Below are 22,941 nucleotides of genomic sequence, written 5' to 3'. Positions count from 1 at the left end.
AATCAATTATTCGCGCAATTAGACTTGGAAATGGCTCCACTGCTGCGAGGGAAACCCCAGACAGGGTCTCAAGATGAATAGCTTTAACTCGTCTGTGGGGAGTCTTGAGCAGATGGTGACTCCTCGAAATAAGTTCTGAGGGACGGAAGGAGGTAACGGGGATTTCGGAGGGGTCCCGCGCTCCGCAAGGCCACTTCCTGGGAGCCAACCGCCCGGAACACAACCACTCCGCCGCCGACGCTGACCGTTAGGCGCGGGCGGGGCCGGGGTCACGTGGCCTGCGCCGGGTCAGAGCCCGGCGTACGCGGGAGCACGCAGAGCGGCTCGGCCCTCGGCCGCGCGCCTGGCGTGCGCGCTCAGGCCGGGGGCGGAGCGTGTGGGCTGAGCCTCAGGCGCGCGGCGGGACGGAGGCGGGGCCGGAGCGGGGTGGAGGGCGGGGGCGGGGCCTCCTCCTCCACCTCCGCCACCTCCGCCTCCGCCTCCTCCTCCTCCTCCCGCGAGGCTCGGCTGGGGGTGGCTGTGGCGGCGGCGGCGGTGGCGGCGGGAGGCTAGTGACCCGCGGAGGGGCGCCCCGGCCATGACTGCGGAGCTGCAGCAGGACGACGCGGCCGGAGCAGCGGACCGCCACGGCTCGGTGGGCTTCGCGGCGGCGGCGGGCAGGAGCCGGGGGGCGGGTTCTGGGTCCCGCGGGGTGGGGGGTTCGGGGTCCGGGCCGGAGCGGCGCGGGGCGCTGACGGGCCTGCGGGGTTCGGGCGCGGGGCCGGGCAGAAGGGGGCTGCGGAGGGCGCCCGGGCCCGGCGCGAGCGAGGGCGGCGCGCCGGTGCGGGTGAAGACTGGGACTCGGGAGGAGGCTGAAGTCTCTGCAAGGCAGAGATCGAGGACTCTCCTCGGGTCCGGGGGCGGGCTGAAGTTCAAGGGAGATTAGCTGTTTTGAAAAATCAAATACAAAAGGCTGGACGTGGGCTGTCTTCATCAGGGGTCTCTAAAGGGAGCTCTCCCGGCCCCCGGCAGGGGTGAGAAACTTCCTAAAGGGGCAGCTTTGGTGGTTTTTGTTTTTGTTTTCTAATCTGTTTTGGGGCAATGCTGTTTTAAAAGTGTCTAAAGCAGTTAGATAACCGAAGTTATCTAACTTAAAGGCAGGATTTATCAACACCTTGTGAAAGATCGGGGGTCGTAGTTACCGCTTTCTATCTTCCACACCCCCCCCCTCCTTTTTTTAAGCAGAGAGCAACCTCCCCAATTGCTGCATTCATCACTCTAGATTTTTAAGGAAGGGGGAGGAGCACCGCGATGAATAGAAGGTATGCTGATAATGCTTCCCTATTCCTATTAATCTAAGAAGATTGAAATCAATACAGGGATTTCTGGGCTAAGATGGTGAGAGTGAAAGAACACTGGTTTGAGGGAAAATCAAAAGGCTAATGTCTGTGCGAAAAAAACTTGGGAAGTGGGCAACTTGAGAATGTCTTCTAATGTTACTTTGGAATCTTATAATACTGCCCGGTCCCCCCTCAAGTGCTGAGCTTTTTCAAGACAGAATGGGAAACCTGTACCACGTATTCAAATGCAAGTTTGGAAGTGAGGAATTTCATGAAATATTTACAGTACAAAGCTGTCAGATACCTCCACGTGAGAAACCTTTTATGCCTTTTTTTTTTTTTTTTTCCCCTTTCCTTTTCAGGCACTCAGAGGACCAATAGTGTGTAAAGTGACCGCACTTCCTTTTTTTAAACTCCTGTAGTAAAAGATACCTCCAGGTTCTGGGCTCCAAAATGGAAGTAGGCGGGTGGCATTTCATGGGTTGATTTCTAATAGGAATATTGTTAGGTGTTTACAAATGCCAGTTGGAGTCTGCATCAGGATTTTGTTTCTGGTGTCGGAGATCAGTTGCATTTGTTTTTAGGACGGTGACTTAAAAACGGATGGGAAAATCTTAGTTTTGAGACAGTCATGTTGATTTAGAGAAGAGACTATTTTAAGGGAGAGCAGCAAGTCATATTTAAATTTGTTGGTTGAGACCATGTGCCTGTTGGTCAGCCAGCAACTACATTTCATTTACCTCTGCCAGAGTTTGAGAGGTGACCATGGTCTTAGCTCTCTGTTTAAGGGTTTAGATGTGAGGTGTTTGATGAACTTTTGTATATAAGTCATAGCTATTTTTGGAAAGCTTGGAACTCTGGTGGCTGTGCCTGGCTGGGGGACCCTGATTCCTGGCAACCTGCGGAGTGAGAACATTTACTGTTCTTCTCGGTGATTCGCCCCCTACAGACGGATGATAAGCTTTGGAATGCTCTATCATGTTTGCCCTTTTTGTTTTTGCTAGTGTGAAATGCTTGTTAGCAGGCTAGCTGAAGGAATCCTATATGGGGAAAGAACCTTTCATATCTCAGAGGAAAGATTTTAATAACGTCTTCCTCATCTTCCTAGGTTTCTTGTTAGAATGGACTCTATTTTGAAGTCCCTCAAGCATTCAGCATTGCCCTTAAAGGATCTTCCATTGTTCTAATTGCCAGGAGCCCTCCTCTCCTCTCCTGAGCCTGTGAAGCTATTTAAAACCTAGAATGCTTCCCCTCCCTTACTGGTCAGTTGTGCATGGGACAGGCAGAACTCATTACAGCTGCCCAAGAATTTTAGTGAGAGGAAAACGTAGAACTCTTGAAATATGTTCTGGAGTCTCAAGGAAGGCACTACTTTAATCAAGTCTTGACTTAGAGGAAAAGAGCAGCAATGTTTACTGTTATTGTAGGATAAACAACTCAAAGTCAGGTTGGCTCTTATAAACCCATCATCCTTGGAAGCAGTACTGGGGCTCATCATACACTCTGCTATGAAAACCTGTCTGTTTTCGGTGAAAATTTAATGCTTCCTTTGATTTATTGGATTGTCATTCTCTTACCTTATCTCATTAATTGTGATTTTTGGAACATCACTAAGTCAGTGCTTGGTTGGCTTTCACTCTCATGCCTCCAGCTACAAACAGTTCCTCCTCACACAATTTATAAAACACATTGACAAGGTAATGCCTCGCCAGGCAAGATCTTTCCACATGTTTTGTTTCAGCAAAGAAATTCAAAGAAGTAGACAAGTGCAATGTATTTTTCAAGGAAAATAATGATACTGATAATAGAAGTAGAAAACATTAATTGAGCACATACTGTATGCCAGACTCTGTGCTCAGAACATAACATGTGTTATCTCAGTTCCTACGACAACTTCGGGAAGTTTTCTTATTTCTTGTTAAATAATTTGCCCAAAGTTAACCAGCTAGTAAATAGTACGGCCAGGGTTGCACCCAGACACTCTGACTCTCAAGAGCACAAGATATTTCTGATCCTGCTTTATACTCAGTGAACTCATTGTCTTGGGTCAGAGCCTTTACTCTCTAGAACGTTCCTCCTGATGTTTTAAGCTTTCAGTCCTCCCTGTGCTTTTTCTAAGTAGCTAACTTTCCTTTCTACTTGACTGAGCTTGCTGATACCTAAAGAGCTGTCTGTCTCATGTTTGGGGTTTTTTCCCTTCTTCAGCATCTCTTTTCTCTCAATGCAAGAGGTAGCCTTCCCTTCTCCCTTCACTTCTTAGAGATGAAGCAAAATCTGTGGTGTCTAGAGACCTGTTTGATTGTGACTACAGCCCGGGGTGGGAGAATGCTCCTGTCATCTAATGGGTACAAGCCAGGAGTGCTGCTAAACCTCTTACAGTGTACAGCTAGCTCCCCCACCCCCCAAACAAAAAGTTGTCTGGCCCAAAATGTCAATAATTTTGAGCTTAAGAACCCCTGTTTTAGATGATGCCTCTCCTCACTCTCCTGAGTTTTCTTAGATCTTTATCCTGTCCTAAGCCCCGGCACCTGTAGTATGGACCAGCAGCGTCCACATTACCTAGGAGTTTGTTAGAAATGTAGTAACATGGGTGTGCTGGAGCCAGCTTGTGTTTGCCTCTCCAGCTGACTGTTTCTTCCTAACTGCGTTCAGTGACCTCATGTTGGTAGCTTGAAATTGCCACGGTTGGAGTATTTCTAAGAAGGAAATGAGCAAGCCCTACAAACCACTCTTTGGGCCTCTACCTTAGAGCTGTTGAATTAGAATCTGCCTTATGACAAGATCCCTGGGTGGTAAATGTTGAGAAGCTCTTTGCCTCTCCACACAATTCTCATTTTCCATCCAGCTACGCCCACTTGTCCTCAATCCTCAAATGAAACAGCAACACCAAGAGTTCCCCTCGTGACTCAGCAATAATGAACCTGACTAGTATCCATGAGGACGAGGGTTCAAACCCTGGCCTTGCTCAGTTAAGGATCCAGCGTTGCTACGAGCTGTGGTGTAGGTTGCAGACATGGCTCAGATCCCCTGTTGCTGTGGCTGTGGTGTAGGCCAGCGGCTGTAGCTCTGATTTGACCCCTAGCCTGGGAACTTCCATATGCTGTGGGTGTGGCCCTCCAAAGTCAAAAAAAAAAGAAAAAGAAAAAGAAATAGCAACAATAGCAAAATCCTCTTCTGCTCTGTCCAACTGTTGCCTTGTCCACCTCCTTTTCAGTTTGTTTACATTTTGAACAGAGTTCTAAATCCACCTGTCTCTTTTCTAAAACAGTTTTCCAGTGCAATATAATTCCAACTCATTGTAGAAAATTTGAAAAATATACATCCAGGCAGTATTAACTCTTGGCTGGTGGGAGGCCAAGAGTTGGGGTGAGTTGGTTCCCAGATTCTACCACGGAGCTTGAGGTGCAGTGACAGCTTGTGCAAAAGCCCAGTTAAAAGATGACATGGGGATCAGGTTAGGCTCTAGCAAGAAGAGGGCTGATGGCTCAGGGGCCTGCAGAAAGGCTGACCAGGCAGCAGTAGGTTAGATAGTAGGGCAGGGAGTGGTTTTATATGATCAGCATCTCCCAAGCCACCCAGGGAGAGCCTTGCCAGCACTAGGCTTCTCAGTATTTGTTACCGGCAAATAATGCATCTCTTGGAGGTGACCAGTGACTAACCACCTTCTGGTCAGATCAGTGAGCTTTTAGTACTCATTCTCTCATTCTTTTTACATCCTCCCGTAGTTATTAAGTACCCTCTCGAAGGTCCCATTTTCTTTCTTTTCTTCTTTTTTTTTCTCAGCTATGTCCAAAGCATGAGGAAATTCCTGTGCCAGGGATCTGAACCCAATCCACAGCAGTGACAAGGCCAGATCCTTAACCACTAGGCCACCAGGGATCCCCATTTTCATATTTTTATTTGTGATGAGTCCTCATTGCCACTTTACGTTGATTTTTTTTTAATCATTTGATTTTATTGCTCCTTATTATCAATTGTTCTGCTTTTTTCAGAGAATTTCCAGTGTGTTTTTAAGCATTTGCTGTAGTCTCATCACAGACAGAAGGACCATAGTAAGCCCTCATCTCTGAATTGATATCATTTTACAACTTTCTTAGGAATATTAGGCCTGGCAAAGCTGTTTGGTCCACATTTGAATTGTTTCCACTTTTTGGCTTTTTGAATAGTCTTGCTGTGAACATTCCTGTACAAATATTTGAGTACCTGTTCCGATTCTTTTGGGTACATACCTAAAAGTAGAATTGCTGGGTCACAGAGTAATTCTGTTTAACGTTTTAGGGAACTACCAAACTTTTCCGCAGCAGCTATACCATTTTACATTCCTACCAGCAACGAGGCTGGGTTCCAGTTTCTCCAGGTCCTTCCCAAACACTTATTTCCCATTTTTGTTTATAATAGTCATTGTTGTCCATGAAGTGGTATCTCCTTTAGTTTTCATTTGCATTTTCCTAATGCCTGATGTTGTTAAGCATCTTTTCTTATGCTTATTGGCCGTTTGTGTGTCTTCTTGGGAGAAATGTCCTTTCAAGTCCTTTGCTCATTTTTGAATTAGGTTTGTTCATCTTTGGTATTTGAATTGTAAGAATCTTAATATAATCTGGATACTAGACCCTTATCATATTTATGATTTGAAAATATTTTCTCCCATCCAGTAACTTGTCATTTCACTTTCTTGATAGTGTCCTTTGATAAGCAGACATTTTAATTTTGATTAAATCCCACTTACCTTATTTTTTCTTCTGTTGCTTGTACTTTTGGTATCGTATAAAAAGAATCCATTGCCAAATTCAAGATCATGAAGATTTACCTCTGATTTTCTCCTAAGAGTGTTATGGTTTTAGATCTTGTATTTAGGTCGTTGGTCCATTTTGAGTTAGTTTTTGAATATTGTGTGAAGTTGGGGGTCAAACTTCATTCTTTTGCAAATGGATACCTAGTTGTCCTAGCACCATTTTTTTTGTGGTGTGTGTAAATTTAAGGTGTGTATCATGTTATAATGTGGTTGCTGTTGTAGTGCTATTTGGCACATTACATACTTAGAGTGCAATATTATTATCTGTGTTCAATAAACTGTACATTAAGTCTCTGGCTATTTTTATTACAAGTTTGTGCTCTTTTTTTTTTTTGTCTTTTTGCCATTTTCTTGGGCCACTCTTGTGGCATATGGAGGTTCCCAGGCTAGGGGTCGAATCAGAGCCGTAGCCACCAGCCTACGCCAGAGCCACAGCAATGCTGGATCCAAGCCGCGTGTGCAACCTACACCACAGCTCACGGCAACGCTGGCAACGCTGGATCGTTAACCCACTGAGCAAGGGCAGGCAGGGATCGAACCCGCAACCTCATGGTTCCTAGTCGGGTTCGTTAACCACTGAGCCACGACGGGAACTCCCCGAGTACCATTTTTTGAAGAGACTTTTTTCCCCATCAAGTGGTCTTGTCATCTTTGTCAAAAATCAGTTGACCATAGATGTATGAGATTTTTCTGGACTCCTCATTTATTTCACTGGTCTATATGCCTATCCTTAGGCTGGTATCACACTGTCATGATTACTGTAGTTTTGTAATAAGTTTTGAAATTTAAAGTGGGAGTCCTCTAACTTTTTTCTTTTTCAATATCATTTTGGCTATTCAGGGTCCACTGAAATTCCATACGAACTTGAGGATCAGTTTTTCCATTTCTGCAAAAAAAGAAAAAAAAAAGCCATTGGAATTGTGATAGGAATTGCATTGAATTTGTAGATCACTTTGGGTAGTATTGATATCTTTGGATATTGTCTTTGTGATGGTTAGTTTTATGTGTCAGCTTGACTAGGCCACATGGTGCTAGGACTTATAGTCAAACATTATTCTGAGTATGTCTGTGAGGGTGCTTCTGGATGAGATTAACATTTGAATTGGTAGACTAAGTAAAGCTGATTGCCCTCCCTAATGTCTATGGGCCTCATCCCACTCTTTGAAAACCTCAATAGAACAAAAGGCTGAATAAACTTCACCTACCTGACTGCTGAGCTGGATGCAGGTCTTCTGCCCTAAGACTGAAACTTAGATCATCAGCTCTCCTGGTTCTCAGGCTTTCCAACTCAAACTGGAATGACACCATTAGCTGGGTCTCCAGCTTGCCAACTGCAGATCTTGGGACTTCCAGCTTCCATAATCCCAAGAGCCAATTCCTAATAATAAATTTCTTAATTCTCACACAGAGGAAACTAGGAATACAGGGTTTCTTTGCATGCACAAATGCACGTGCACACCCTACTGGTTCTGTTTCTCTGGAGAGCCCTGAATAATACAGTCTTCCAATCCATGAACTTGGATGTTTTTTCTTTTATTAAGGTTTCCTGGAGTTCCCATCATGGCTCAGTGGTTAATGAATTCGACTAGGAACCATGAGGTTTTGAGTTCAATCCCTTGCCTCGCTTAGTGGGTTAAGGATCCGGTGTTGCCATGAGCTGTGGTGTAGGCCAGCGGCTACAGCTCTGATTAGACCCCTGGCCTGGGAACCTCCATAGGCTGCAGGAACAGCCCTAGAAATGACAAAAAGCCAAAAAAAATTTTTTCCTTTTCAGATTGTTCATTTCTGTTGTATGGAAACACAACTAATTTTTGCCTATTGATCTCGTACTCTGTAAATTTACTGAATTTATTATCAGCTCTAGTAACTTTTTGTGGATTCCTTAGGATTTTATATATCATGTCATCTGTGAATAGAGATGGTATTACTTTTTCCTTTCCCATATGGATGCCCTTTATTTATTTTTCTTGCCTAATTGCTCTAGCTAAAACTTATAGTATAATGTTGAAGAGCATTCATGAAAATGGCCATTTTTGTAGTATTCCTGATTTTAGGGGGAACTCTTTTAGTCTTTTACTATTGGGTATGACCTTGATTGTGAGTTTTTAAATTAAAGACCCTTTATCATGTTGAGAAAATGCCCTTCTGTTCTTAATTTCCTGATTGTTTTTATCAGAGGGTGTTGGATTTTGTCAAGTACTTTTTCTACATCACCAAGATGATTGTGTTTTTTTCACTTTCCTTCAATTAGTATGCTGTATTATATTAGTTGAGTTTTTTGGTGGTGGTGATGTTTTTGTTTTTGTTTTTTTGTCTTTTTGTTTTTACTGGTTTCCTTTTGTGTCTTTGGCGATCACATTCTCTTAAGCATCCATGTTCAAGTATTTGACTAAGCTTCATCTCTTCATTCTTTGAGATATGCAGTCTACCTTTTCATTTCTCCTACTAGCTTTCCACTTCTCATCACATTTGGTTTATTTAGAAGCCCTGTAACTCATGGTTAAGCTTTCTTTCCCTAGTCTTATCCCACATTGAATTAGTTGTTGACATATGCTAGACTAATCCCCTTAAAGTACCTTTTTAGTTCTATTTCTTCCCTGCTGAGGAAGCTGTAATGATTTTCCATTGTTTATCAGATCAAGTCTAAACTCATCCTAGCATTTAGAACCCTTCATAATCCAATCCCACATCACCTCTCTGGTTCCTGTTATTTATCAAACATGAAAACTAAGAGCTTCCATTATGGCACAGTGGGTTAAGAATCAGACTGAGGAGTTCCCGTCGTGGCGCAGTGGTTAACGAATCCGACTAGGAACCATGAGGTTGCGGGTTCGGTCCCTGCCCTTCCTCAGTGGGTTAACGATCCGGCGTTGCCGTGAGCTGTGGTGTAGGTTGCAGACGCGGCTTGGATCCTGCGTTGCTGTGGCTCTGGCGTAGGTGGCGTAGGCTGGTGACTACAGCTCCGATTCGACCCCTAGCCTGGGAACCTCCATATGCCGCGGGAGCGGCCCAAGAAATAGCAACAACAACAACAACAACAACAAAAAAGACAAAAGACAAAAAAAAAAAAAGAATCAGACTGAGGTGGCTTGGGTTGCTGCAGAGGTGCAGGTTTGATCCCTGGCCTGGCACAGTGGGTTAAGGATACAGTGTTGCTGCAGCTGCAGAGTCAGTCGCTGACCGGAGAACTTCCGTATGCCATAGGTGCGGTCAAAAAAAACTGCCAAAAACCGAAAACCGTACCCTAAGGTCCCCCTAATAATAATTTAGAATTTCCTGTTAGATTTCTAAAATTATAATAAGCATGTAAGCTTGATTTCTTATATCTTTTACCATGTTTTCTTAGTTTCTCAATAAACCCTAGCAGTATGTTACTAAATGGCATTTTCTTTAATTTTTGAAGATACTTTTTTCTTTCTTTTTTTTTTTTCCTTTTATGGCTATACCTGTGGCATATGAAAGTTCCGGGCTAGGGATTGAATCAGCTGCAGCTGCAGGCCTGCACCACAGCTCCAGCAGTCACAACACAGATCCAAGCCACATCTGTGACCTACACCACAGCTTGTGGCAACACTGGATCCTTAACCCACTGAGCAAGGCCAGGGATTGAACCTTCATCCTCATGGACACTGAATTGGATTCTTAACCCTCTGAGACAGCATGGGAACTCCTGAAGATGCATTTCATAAGGCCTTATTGTAACAGCTTGCTGGTCTCGTTTCTTGTGTTTGATTGGGGCTCATATGTATTTAAAGAAATGAAAGAATATTGTTTTAATGTATTCCTGTTTTTAAAATTTTGGGGGAATTTTAATTGAAGTGTAGTTGACTAATGGTGTTGTGTTTTAGGTGTACAGCAGTGATTCAGTTGTATATAGAGAGAGTATGTATATATATTTTTAGATTCTTTTCCCATATAGGTATTTACAAAATATTGAGTATAGTTCCCTATGCTATACAATAGGTCCTTGTTGGTTATCTATTTTATACATGGTAGTGTGTATATGTTAACCCCAGATTCCTAATTAATCCCTCCTCCCTGTATTTCCCCTTTCTGACTATAAGTTTCTATGTGTATGAGTCTCTGTAAATAAGTTTATTTGTATGTCTTAAATGTGTTCTAATTTTAATTTATTTTTAGTTAAAATACAGTTAATTTACAGTGTTGTGCCAATTTCTGCTGTACAACGAAGTGACCCAGTCATACACACACACATGCACATACATACACACACACATTATTTTAAATGTATTCTTTTTTTTTTTTTGGTCTTTTCTAGGGCCGCTCCCACGGCATATGGAGGTTCCCAGACTAGGGGTCAAATTGGAGCTGAAGCCACCAGCCTACACCAGAGCCACAGCAACATGGGATCCAAGCCTCATCTGAAACCCACACCACAGCTCATGGCAAAACGCCAGATCCTTAATCCACTGAGCAAGGCCAGGGATTGAACCCACAACCTCATGGTTCGTAGTCAGATTCGTTAACCACTGAGCCACAATGGGAACTCCCTAAATGTATTCTAAAGCAAGAGAAAAACTGGGTGCGGGACATGGTATGTAGTATGAAAGAATATATTTGTGTGCATAGACCATTTCTGGGAAGATATGTCAGAAACTATTAATAGTGGTTGCCCCTGGGAAATAGGACTGGGTGGAAGACCAGGTTTTCCCTTTCATTTGATATGCTTTTGTACTGTTAGAATTTCCCACTCTGTGAATGTGAAAAAGAGAGATGAAAACTTTCTTTTTTTGTCTTTTCCAGGGCCACACCCACGGCATATAGAGCTTCCCAGGCTAGGGGTCTAATTGGAGCTATAGCCGCCGGCCTATACCACAGCCATAGCAACCTCAGGATCCGAGCTGCATCTGCTACCTACACCACTGTTCATGGCAACACCAGATCCTTAACCCACTGAGCGAGGCCAGGAATTGAACCTGCAACCTCATGGTTCCTAGTTGGATTCGTTAACCACTGAGCCACGATGGGAACTCCAGAGATGAAAACTTTTGAGTAAATAATTATCAGTTCCTTTTTTCTTGTTTTAATTTTTAGTTTAAAGCCCTCTCTGATATTTAGAATTGGCTAAATTTTAAAAGCTTCTAATGCCTTTAAAAACTTTAAGCCAGTTGATGGACTGAAATAGTGATTTTCATCTTGTAGCTAATTTTTGCACCATTAAAATAAATTAATAAGTAGCCTGTTTCAGAGGATTTAGTTTTATCCACAAAAAAGCTATTTGTCATTTGTAGAGTCATAAGGTGCTTTGGATTTCTGCTTTATGAGTAAATTGGACCAACACGGAGATGTCACTGGAAGAAAAACTGAAGACATAGCAGAGCTTTCGTCCCTTGTTTTGTGGATGTTGGAAAGGTTAGCAGCAGTCAGAGTCTGTGTTCAGATCCTGTTTTATAGACTGCATTTCTGAAGCTGCTGCTGTATGTTCTCTTTGACTCCTATTCCTTTGCTTTCCTTGGTACTTAAGTTTGATTTTAAACTTAGAAAACCAAATCTTTAACTCTGGGGGGCGTTTTATCAAGTACACCTTGGTAGTTCTTTGGTGTAAAGTAACCTTTATCAATTACTTAGTTTTAAATTTAGAAATGTCTTCATAAAAATAGATGATTGAGATCAGGAAACATGTACATCAGAATGTTGAAAATAGCACCCCTGTTTGAAGGGATGGAGTAATCTAGAAAGCACCTCGTCACCAAGCTGAACTGGGTATTTTGAAGATGGTGAGATTAGTAATCTCGCTAATTTGCTTCATGTGATCAAAGAGAGTTTTAGTTGCAGTAGGATTAGGCCAGTTGTTGATTACAAAAACTTGATAGCTTAATATTTTTATTATGAGTAATCCTGTTTATTGTTTATTATGAGGTGAGTTATTGTCTTTGCTTTACGAAGACCTCAGTTCTGACAAGAGCGCTGGGTTGTACCCAAAGCACCAAGTAGCTGAGGCCAGAAAGCTTGAGTTCCTTCTTCCTAGAGATTTGTGTGTGTCTTTTTCACTGCCTCTGGGCAAGAAAAGAGTGCTTTTTGTTTTATCAAAATAAAGTAAAGCTAAGGATATACAGACGTGTTGGCTCTTGCCAGTTATTTGACTTCATTATGACTGGAGCACAGGCTTTGTCTTGTCTCATGTTGGGTGTGTACTTTATATCATAGTTAGGGTGAAGTTAATATTTACATCAGCTTCCTGTCAAGTTCCAAGAGAAACTGTGAGTGAGTAGTATAGTAGGTAGGATCCTAATGAGTTTACCTCATCTCATTGTGAAGTTTACATGTAATATACAGAACCGATTAGGATTTGGGTTATGGGTACTACTGAGAATTTAGGTTTAGCTAAATAGAAGACGGAGTCTAGTCATTGCAGTTGTTTCTGTGTGTCAGTAACATAACTTAAGCCTTATGAAATTTGTTATTCAGACTTTTTTTTTTGTCTTTTTTGTTGTTGTTCTTGTTGTTGTTATTGTTGTTGTTGTTGTTATTTCTTGGGCCGCTCCCGCGGCATGTGAAGGTTCCCAGGCTAGGGGTCGAATCGGAGCTGTAGCCACCGGCCTACGCCACCTACGCCAGAGCCACAGCAACGCAGGATCCGAGCCGCGTCTGCAACCTACACCACAGCTCGAGGCAACGCCGGATCGTTAACCCACTGAGCAAGGGCAGGGACCGAACCCACAACCTCATGGTTCCTAGTCGGATTCGTTAACCACTGCGCCACGACGGGAACTCCTGTTATTCAGACTTTTAAAAGTTATCTTTGATTAATCTTTTAATTCAAGACATTTGGATGACAAAATAGGTTTTGTAAACCTTAATTTTCTAATGTGCACACTGAAGATAATGAATCTTAACTTTTAGAGTCATTATAGGGATTATATATATGTACGTACATATGTACGTACATGAGGTAACACCGAAGATTCCTGGCAGAAAGTCATTCAATAGGTGTTAGTTATTATTAAAAGCACTGTTCTGTGGATAATTCAAATTAGATGGTAAGCTTTGTGATTCTTTTTTTTTTTTGTCTTTTGTCCTTTTAGGGCCACCCCCGCGGCATATGGAGGTTCCCAGGCTAGGGGTCTAATCAGAACTACAGCTGCCGGCCTACACCACAGCCACAGCAACACCTGATCCAAGCCACACATGTGACCTACACCATGGCTCATGGCAACACCGGATCCTCAACCCACTGAGCAAGGCCAGGGATCGAACCCGCAACCTCGTGATTCCTAGTCGGATTTGTTAACCACTGAGCCATGACGGGAACTCCAAGCTTTGTGATTCTTGACTTTGCGGAGGCAAGAATTTTCATGCTTAAAATAGAGAAATACCAGCTAAAGTCAGAAAGTCCCATTCCTTCACAGGCTCAACTTGGGAGGTTAGAAAGGGGAGGGGAGGGAAGGGTGTGGGATTGGAGTTCTTGAAGGAGGTAAGGTAAATATGAACATTATTTTTGGAGCTATATAGAATGATTTTTTTCCCCCCTCCAATAGCTTTTAAAAGAGAGAAACTAAGAGTTTATTTTCCTTTTCTGAGTATATTGTCTATATGTGTCAATGTCCACTGCTCCCTGTTACAAAGGGGAGGCAGGGGAATGAGACTTTCGTCCACAGCCAAATGCGATGGTTAGTAAATTATTTATTATTTGAATACTGTATTTTGTTGATTAGCATTATTTGGCATTCTGAGATCTCTGAAATTGAGATGCTCCTTACATGTACTCTCATTCACGTAGCACATGTGATGTAGTTATCACGATCTACACACGTATGGGCTCAGCATAGCTGTTCCTACCATCATGGCAGTCAAGTTACATGCACTGTTGGTACCACACAGTTAGTTTACTTGCTATTTAAAGCGGCTTTAAAAAGATCATTCTGTGATTCAACGTTGAAATGAAAAAGACTATGAAAAAAAGCATAGAAACAGAACAAGGTACACATCGATTTTCTTTTAAGTAAAATATTTGTCATTGGAGGAATGATGGCAATTTCAAATTTCCTTGTAAAGCTACAACCAAGTGTACACTGGGACCTCAGCAAGGTAGATACAATAGGTGTTTTAAGCTTTCTTGGTTATTGTTGCTGAGAAATAAGCAAAAGAATTGCCTATTGCATGCCAGGCAGTGCACCTGGAAGTGGGGAGAATTACTGTACTTCTCAACATAAATGAGACTTTTTAGAGCTACAGGAAGCTGATGTGACCAGTTCGTATGTCTCCTGGGACTGTCATGAAGGCGTTGTGTCATAGTTTAGGTGGCAGCAGTTTTTCTTTTTGGTGGAACATAAAATAATGCTGCCTTTTTATAACAGATGGCACCTTAGATTTCGTCTAGTATAGTGTTTACCTCTCTACTTCCCAATGATAAGTTTATAACTGATTGTACTACTGAGTAATCAAAACTGGGATTTAGGGAGCTAAAATAAAAATACGAAACTTAAGATGCAGCGATCATAAGAATAAAATGTTTGCATTGTTTTGCATTAAATAGGTCTTCTTGCCTGTCTTGTCTTCTCAGATACAGCATGGCCTAGAGGTTAGAGTGCAGTCTGGAGGCAGGCAGCCTGGGGTCAAATCCCAGCTCCACCCCTTACTAGCAATAACTTTGTGTAAGTTACTTAACCTCTCTATGCCTCAGTTTTCTGTCAAATGGCATATGTCTCTCTCCCAGGTTTGTTATGAGTTAAATGAGTTCATACATATAGAGTATTTGGAACAGCACCTCACTAAAAATAAGCAGTGCGTGTGAACTTTAACTGGGATTATCTTCTGTGACTCCTGTGTCTGTTGGTACACAGAGTAACTCGAGGGGAAGACATGATTATCTATCCCATTGTCACCTTTTTGGTGCCAGTTCAGGGCTAATACGCCACCCATTTCCCCTTCCCAATTATTCTACCCTTTTGGAGGTACTCTGTTTTGGGTTTTTTTTTAGAAAATTGGGTATGATTGAGATACGTAGATTCACACACTTTTACATAATACAATCAAAGTAGAATTTGAAGAAAAACTTTTTCATACTTTATATTTTTCTACAAATCATATGCTGTGCTTTCAGTGTTTTCCAGGGTTAAATCTGGACCCTCTTTAATCTGAGACTCACTCTCCCAGTGCCCAGGCAGTGACTGCCGTTGACAGCTTACAGCCTCCGGGACTGCTGGGATCAGCAGGGTAGGGTTCCATTTCTAGCCTATGACGATGGCCTATGACAAGAACAGAAAGGCCGTTGATGCTTTTCCGAGGACTGCACAGGGGTGTTTCAGTTTGTTATTTCTAGCGGTGTGATAGCGCGTGTTGCATTGGGCCCTCAGCTGTTGAAGAAGGCAGATACTGTTACAGTGGACAGTGAGTGCAGACTGCCTCTTGGAGACATGGTACTAACTGAAAGATAGTGAATGGCCAAGCATCAGGTATTGAATCGGGCTTTCATTCTAGGATAACCTTAGGGATAGAATAAATTAGATTTCTTCTCATTGAATTAAATTTCAGCTATTCCATTTTCAATATTCACCTGAAAGATCACATGGTCTTTACTTGTGTCAGCCAGTTGTTTCAATTGAGCTTACTTGTAAGTAGGGGTTTTGTGTTAACTCTTGTCTTTGTGCAAAATAGGGTAACATGCTCAATGAAGACTTTAAGGCTGATTGGGATGGAAATGCTGTAAAATTGGCTTGTGATAATCATTGTACAACTCTAAACGTAATGAAATTCATTGAGTTAAAAAAAATAAGACTTTAAGGCTGAAAAGCGTTATAAACTGTTCTTGTAGCTGGAAGTTAATAAGAAAGGTTTTTCCATGATTCACATTAATGAAGAAAAAACATAATTTACTCCCTCTGGGTTTTTATTTATAACTCAGAAAATTCTAGCTTTATCTATACTTCTTTTTAAGCAGTGAAAAGTTTCAAATATGACATTGGTGGTATCATTTGTTAATTACATGATTGGGGACTTACTGTCGGTGAAAAATAACACACACAAATGGCATGTGCAGTGAAGCTTAAAATAGCACATCGTCACATCCATGCAAATTCCCTGGACTCCTTATAATGACCTACTTACGTACTGCTGACAGAGAAAAACCTGAAGCACTGTAAGTGTCTGTGAAGGCTAGAATATTACATTTAAGTCTTTTATGTATCTGTAGTTTTATTATTGACTTGTATTTCTTCCACAAGTGCCAAAAGCATTTTTCGTGATTAAGCTTTTAAAAGAACAATAAATTGGGCATTTCAAAATATGTCTGACAGTCAGTACTTTGTTGCTTAAAGCTTGTTGCTTTTTTAAAGTAAAAGATAGAAGTCTCCAATCTGTTTACCCAAAATGTTTGCCTATTCTTTAAATGTATCCAGGTTTACTTTCTGATTGACACGCGTCTGTGGTTTCTTTGTTTCTCAATTATAGAGCTGCCAAATGCTGTTAAACCAACTGAGAGAAATTACAGGCATTCAGGACCCTTCTTTTCTCCATGAAGCTCTAAAGGTTAGTTTCAAGGCCTCTGCCAGTCCACAGGTTTTAAAACAGTTGTTCACATCACAGTTATGTCAGTTCAAGCTATTTCTATGCCGAAATGAAAATGCTTACGTATAGAGACAGAAGTTCTGCAGATCAGATGATCCAGGGTCTTCAATGTGTAAGTTATAAAAGCAGGAAAAAGATTGGGAAGGGAGAGACTCACAGGGTGGGGACCCTACAGGGTGAGAGAGAGTGAAGACACCTACTAACTGTTTACACTGTATGGACCTTTTATGGATCCCCATTCAAACAAACTAAGAAACATTCAAGTCAGAGAAATTTAAACTGGTTATTTGTTATGAGGATAGAATTGTGGCTTTTTGTGTGTATGTGTGTCTTTTTAGGGCCACACTTGTGGCATATGGAACTTCCCAAGCTAGGGGTCAAATCGGAGCTGTAGCTGCTGGCCTACACCACAGCTCACAGCAACGCCAGATCCTTTACCCACTGAGCGAGGCCAGGGATTGAACCTGTATCCTCATGGATACTAGTCAGATTCATTTCTGCTGAGCCACGATGGGAAATCCCTTTAAAAAAAAAAAAAAAAAGATGTATTCTGAAATGTTGACTGATGAATTGATAAGATGCTTAGGATTTGCTTCAAAATATCTGGGGGAAGGGAGGCAGAAGAGATAAAATCAGTTTGACCATGGCTTGGTAATTATCAAAGCTGAGTGAAGGGCACATGGGTTTCAATTATACATTCCCTCTCCTGTTGTGTATGTTGGAATTTTTGCCTAAGAAAATGTTTAAAAAGAAACAGGAGTTCCCATTGTAGCTCAGCAGTAATGAACTTGACTAGTATCCATGAGGACACAGGTTTGATCCCTGGCCTTGCTCAGAGGGTTAAGGATCTGACATTGCCATGAGCTGTGGTGTAGGTCACAGACACTGCTCAAATCTGGTGTTGCTGTGGCTGTAGCGTAGGCCATTGGCTGCAGCTCCCATTCATCCCCTAGCCTGGGAACTTCCCTATGCCATGGGTGCGCCCTTAAAAAGACCAAAAAAAAAGAGACAGAAGTATGGTCACCGTTACAGAATATGAGAACTGTTTGGCACCTTTTTTGTAGGGGCAGACTTCATTTAGAAGCTCTGTGTTAGGAGTTCCCGTCGTGGCGCAGTGGTTAATGAATCCGACTAGGAACCATGAGGTTGCGGGTTTGGTCCCTGCCCTTGCTCAGTGGGTTAACGATCCGGCGTTGCCGTGAGCTGTGGTGTAGGTTGCAGACGCGGCTCGGATCCTGCGTTGCTGTGGCTCTGGCGTAGGCCGGTGGCTACAGCTCCAATTCGACCCCTAGCCTGGGAACCTCCATATGCCGCGGGAGCGGCCCAAGAAATAGCAAAAAGACAAAAAAAAAAAAAGAAAAAAAAAAGGAGCTCTGTGTTAATTGCCAGCCCCCCTTTTTGATCCATCATGCCCTAGCTGTTCTGTGAAATCAGGAGGCAGACCCAAAGCAATGGGAACTAATCTCTGGCAAGATGTCATTCTTGTTTGCATGTTGTGAGAAATCAGAACATGGCAACTCCCTGTAACTAGGAGTCGGATAGCAACACTTTAAGCATGATAGACTCGCTGTCCTCCCCTGTACCCTATTTCCTGCTTTATAACCTAGAATTAGGCCTAGACTTACTCACTATGTCACCAGGGTAGTACAACCAAAAACTAACTTGCTGCTTATTTTAAATACTATGATGCTTTACTTTTGAAATTTCTGCGTTTTTTCTCCTGTCCCCTTTAGGCCAGTAATGGTGACATCACCCAGGCAGTCAGCCTTCTCACTGATGAAAGAGTTAAAGAGCCCAGCCAAGACACTGTTGCCACAGAGCCATCTGAAGTCGAGGGCAGTGCTGCCAACAAAGAGGTGTTAGCAAGTAGGTATATCTCGTCTTGGTCCTGCTCTAAACTAGCAGAAAATGAGGGATGAGTTTATGTGAGTGTCCTATCAATCACATCAACCCTTTGGAAATAATGGTAATAATGGCTTATTATTGGGCCATTACTCTGTGCCAGGCACAATTCTCACCCTTAAATGGTTCCATTCATTCATCACTTGTTTAATGAGCCCCTCTTATGTGCCAAGCACTCTTTTAGGCACTGGAGATGAACAAAAGAGAGGAGAATCTCTGCCTTGTAAGAGATAAGGCCATCGAGGGAACAGGAGGCAGGTCACTCGGAGCCTTCATAACTGCTTGGCTATTACTCTGACTTAGAGGACTAGCCATTGGAGAGTTTCGTGCAGAGGAATGATGTAAACTGCTTTCCATTTTCTAAAGATCATTCTGACCTCTGTGTTGAGAACAGCCGTGTTCGAGGGAGTAGCAAGCATGGGGAGGCTCCTGCAGATGAAGGCGGTGTGGACCAGATGTCCTGGTGAAAGGATGACAAGTGCTGCCTGTATCGGATTTGCATATAAGGAGATAGGGGTTCTGAAAGAAAGAGAGGGTTCAAGATGACGCCAGGTGTTTTCTCCTTCGCAGCTGAAAGGATGGAGGTGCGCTTAGCTGACATGGGATTAATTGCAGATGGAGCAAATTTGGGGTGGAAAATGGAGAGGTTGGTTTTGGCAATGTTAAGTTTGAGATGCCTGTTAGACATCCAGGTAACGTGTCAAAATGCAGTAGAAATCCTAGTGCCCAGCTCAGAGAAGAGAGCTGGGCTGGATAAACTTGGGATGTATAAATGGCATGTAAAGTTATGAGAGGGGGTAAACCAGCTATAATGAAAAAAAGATAGCAATCATTATATAAAAAAAAATTTATGAGAAGGGGTGAAGTCTCCCAGGGATTGGGTCTAGAAAAGAGAAAAGGTTCAGTGACTTGCAGTGGGTACTTCCAGTGTTGAGATGTTTGGAGCTGTGAAGCGTGTATAGGAAAGAGTGTAGCTGCGGGGGAGCAGGGTGTGGACCTAACTGTATCTCTACCTTATGCAAGTGAGAAGTGGGAAGAAAACCAGCAGAGTGGTACTCTGGAGGCCAGAGAGCCTTCTGGGAGGGCGGAAGCATCAGCTGGGTCAGGTGGGGTAATGGATGATCTAGCTGTTTGCAGTTCTGAGCTATTCTGAATAATGCTGCTCTGAATATTCTTGTGTATGTCTTTTGGTGCACATAGTGACATTTTTCATTTTGAGGCACATCCATGTTGGTTATACCTATAGGAATTTCTTTTCACTCGTGTAGAATTTTTTGGGTCTGAATTAGAACAGAGTTTACGTATTTGTTGATTGACTTTGGGCTTTGAATTTTTTTTCTAATATAAACAAGGTTGCTATGACCTGTTTTGATTCATGTTTCTTGTGCACCTATGCAGGAGTTTCTTTAGTGTCTATATCTAGCAACGTAATTGATAAATATTAAGGTATGTTCATTTAGTGACATTTTCCAATATGATTTTTTACCTACTTATACTCCCACTAATAGGATTGGAGAGTAACTATTGTTCTCAAATTTGTTAGATTATAAACTTGTTGCCTGTGGGCTACACACACGGCATATAAGTTACCAGGCTAGGGGTCGAACTAGAGCTGCAGCTGCTGGCCTCTGCCAGATCTGCGACTTAACACCACAGCTCACAGCAACGCCAGATCCTTAACCCACTGAGTGAGGCCAGGAATCACACCCACATCCTCATGGATACTAGTTGTGTTTGTAACCTGCTGAGCCACAAAGGGAGCTCCTGAGTTGCCTGTCTTTTTGATATGAAAAATTCTAATTAAAAATCTCTAATTTTTTTTAATTAAATAATGAGATTGAGGATCTTTTCCCTTTTGGCCATTCATGTTTCTTCATGTGAAATTTCTTTTCGTGTCTTCTGCTGGTTTTTTCTTTTGCCTCTTTCATATTGATTCTTGATATTATCTTATTGATATAATATTAACCCATTTTTCTGGATTTGCTTGTTAACAGATATCTTCTTGAGAATAACTTGTGTTTTTAACACTGTGGTGATGAACTAATAAATGGTTTTCATTTATTAACCTTCTGTTGTTTGTGCTTTTTGTTTAAGAACTCCTATACCCAGAAGTCAGAGGAGAGTCTATTAAATTTTCTTCTAAAATTATAGTGTTTTGACTTTCACATTTAAATCTTTTTTTTTTTTTTTTGTCTTTTGGGCAGCACCCACAGCATATGGAGGTTCCTAGGGGAGGGGTGCAATCCGAGCTGTAGCCACTGGCCTATGCCACAGCCACAGCCACAGCCACAGCCACCTCAGATCTGAGCTGGGTCTGTGACCCACACCACAGCTCATGGCAATGTCAGATCCTTAACCCACTGAGCGAGGCCAGGGATCAAACCTGCAACCTCATGGTTCCTAGTCGGATTCGTTAACCACTGCGCCATGACGGGAACTCCTGTTTTTAAATCTTTGGGGTATATAGCTAGGAGTGGAATTGCTAGGTTATATAATAATTCTGTTTAACTTTTAAAAATCTAAAAGAGGACTCTTTCATAACTGCAACAATATATCACACTTAAAAATTAATAACATTTCTTGATCTCATCAAATGCCACTGTAGAAATTTCCCTGATTGACTCATTATTAACAGTATGTTTGCAGTTGGTTTGTGAGAGTAATGATCCACATAAAATTAAAACATTAAAATATGTTTGAAATGTCTTTTAAGATCCCTTTTACCTATAAATTTCCCCTCTTTTTTTTTTGGAATTTGACGTTCAAAGAAATAAGTCCTTTGTTCTGTCATGTTTTGCACATTGTGGGATTTGGTGATTGCATTCCTGTGGTATCCTTTAATGGATTTTCTGTCCCTTGTCTTTCTTATTAAGTTAGATGCTTATCTGGCATGACAGTGTCATAGGTAGTGTGTATTTCTTTTATTTTATTGTATCAAGAAGCAAATAATGTCTGGTTGCCCTCTTTTTTGTGTTTTTAAAATTGTTCGTGTGTTCTGATATTGTCAGCTTGATTCTTTTATCATAAAATTCCCCACCTAGTGTCTAGATTTTATATTTTATTGGAGATTTCAAAATGGTAGTATTTTATCTATCATTATTTTATGATTTATTAATTGGAATTCTTTTTTAAAATTTGTGGTAAAAATACATAACAAAATTTACATTTTAACCATTTTTAAGTATTAGGTATACTTATATTAATGTGTAAAATATCTCCAGAACTTCTTCATCCTGTAAATCTGAACTCTTATTCCCATTAAACAATCCCTATCCTCTTCCCCCAACCCCGGTAACCACCTTCTACTTCATGTTCCTATGAATTCAACTACTTTAGATGCCTCATATAAGTGGACTCATACAGTATTTATCTCTTTGTGACTGGTTTGTTTCAGTTAGCTTCATGTCCTCAGTGTTCATCCATGCTCTGGCATGTGACAGGTTTTCCTTTTTTTTTTTCTTCCCCAATTTTTTTTTAAATTGTGGTAAAATACACATAAAAGCTGCTATTGGAGTTCCCACTGTGGCACCGCAGGTTAATGACCCAACTCATTTCCATGGCCTTGCTGGTTCAGTCTCTGGTCTGCCTCAGTGGGTTAAAGATCTGGCGTTGCTGGAGCATAGGCCGCACATGCGGCTCAGGTTCAGTCCCTGGCCTGGGAACTTCCATATGCCATGGGTGCAGCTGAAAAAGGGGGAAAAGTTACTATCATTACCATCTTGAAGGGTACAGCTCAGTGGTATCACGTACATCGGTAGCACGGTGTAACTGTCTCAAGCATCCATTGTGCAAAACTGAAACTCTGTACCCATTAAACAACAGCTCCCCATTTCTCCCTTCCCCAGCTCCTAGCAACCACCATTCTACTTTGTTTTCTATGATTTTGACTTAAGCTCTCTATGATTTTACTTAACCTTATATAAGTGGAAATCATACAATATTTATCGTTTTGTGACTGGCCTTTTTCGCTTAGCATAATGTCTTCAAAGTTCATTCAGATTGTAGCATGTCAGAATTTCTTTCCTATTTAAAGCTGAATAATACTCCGTTGTATGAATGTTCCAAATTTTGTTTATCCATTATCCGTCAGTGAATATTTGGGTTGCTTCAACCTCTTGACTCTTGTGAATAGTGCTGCTCTGAACGTGAATGTACAGATGTCTCTTTGAGACCTTGCTTTTCTTTTTTGGATATCTACCCAGAATTGAGATTGCTAGATCATTTGGTAGTTCTTTTTTAATTTTTTGAGGAACCTCCATACTATTTTCCATAGCCTTTGTGCCATTTTATCATCTCACCAACTGTGCAAAAGGGTTCCAATCTCTGTATATCCTCAACATCACCAATACTTGTTATTTTTTGGTGTATGTGGTTGGTTTGGTTTTTATTTTTTTGGATAGC

The 22,941-nt window shown here is 41.8% G+C and overlaps 1 protein-coding gene across 10 annotated transcripts in view; it reads left to right on the top strand.

The window, feature by feature from the left end:
- The first annotated feature begins 482 nt into the window (after nucleotides 1-482).
- Nucleotides 483-22,941, top strand: part of USP28 (ubiquitin specific peptidase 28) — a 64,154-nt gene continuing 41,695 nt past the window's right edge. For 5 of the 10 annotated variants that reach the window (XM_047752103.1, XM_047752096.1, XM_047752102.1 and 2 more), the window contains exons 1-3: nucleotides 483-634; nucleotides 16,522-16,599; nucleotides 18,372-18,504. In XM_047752103.1, the coding sequence (XP_047608059.1) occupies nucleotides 578-634; nucleotides 16,522-16,599; nucleotides 18,372-18,504 (268 nt within the window). In that variant the 5' untranslated portion in view covers nucleotides 483-577. Of the gene's footprint in view, nucleotides 635-1,224; nucleotides 1,302-14,635; nucleotides 14,727-15,200; nucleotides 15,289-15,377; nucleotides 15,528-16,521; nucleotides 16,600-18,371; nucleotides 18,505-22,941 lie in introns of those variants that run through there. The other 5 variants (XM_047752099.1, XM_047752100.1, XM_047752098.1 and 2 more) reach the window with 5 other exon arrangements.

Source organism: Phacochoerus africanus, chromosome 11, assembly GCF_016906955.1.
Source record: "Phacochoerus africanus isolate WHEZ1 chromosome 11, ROS_Pafr_v1, whole genome shotgun sequence".
Lineage (NCBI taxonomy): Eukaryota > Metazoa > Chordata > Mammalia > Artiodactyla > Suidae > Phacochoerus > Phacochoerus africanus.
This window is presented reverse-complemented; position numbering and strand designations above follow the sequence as displayed.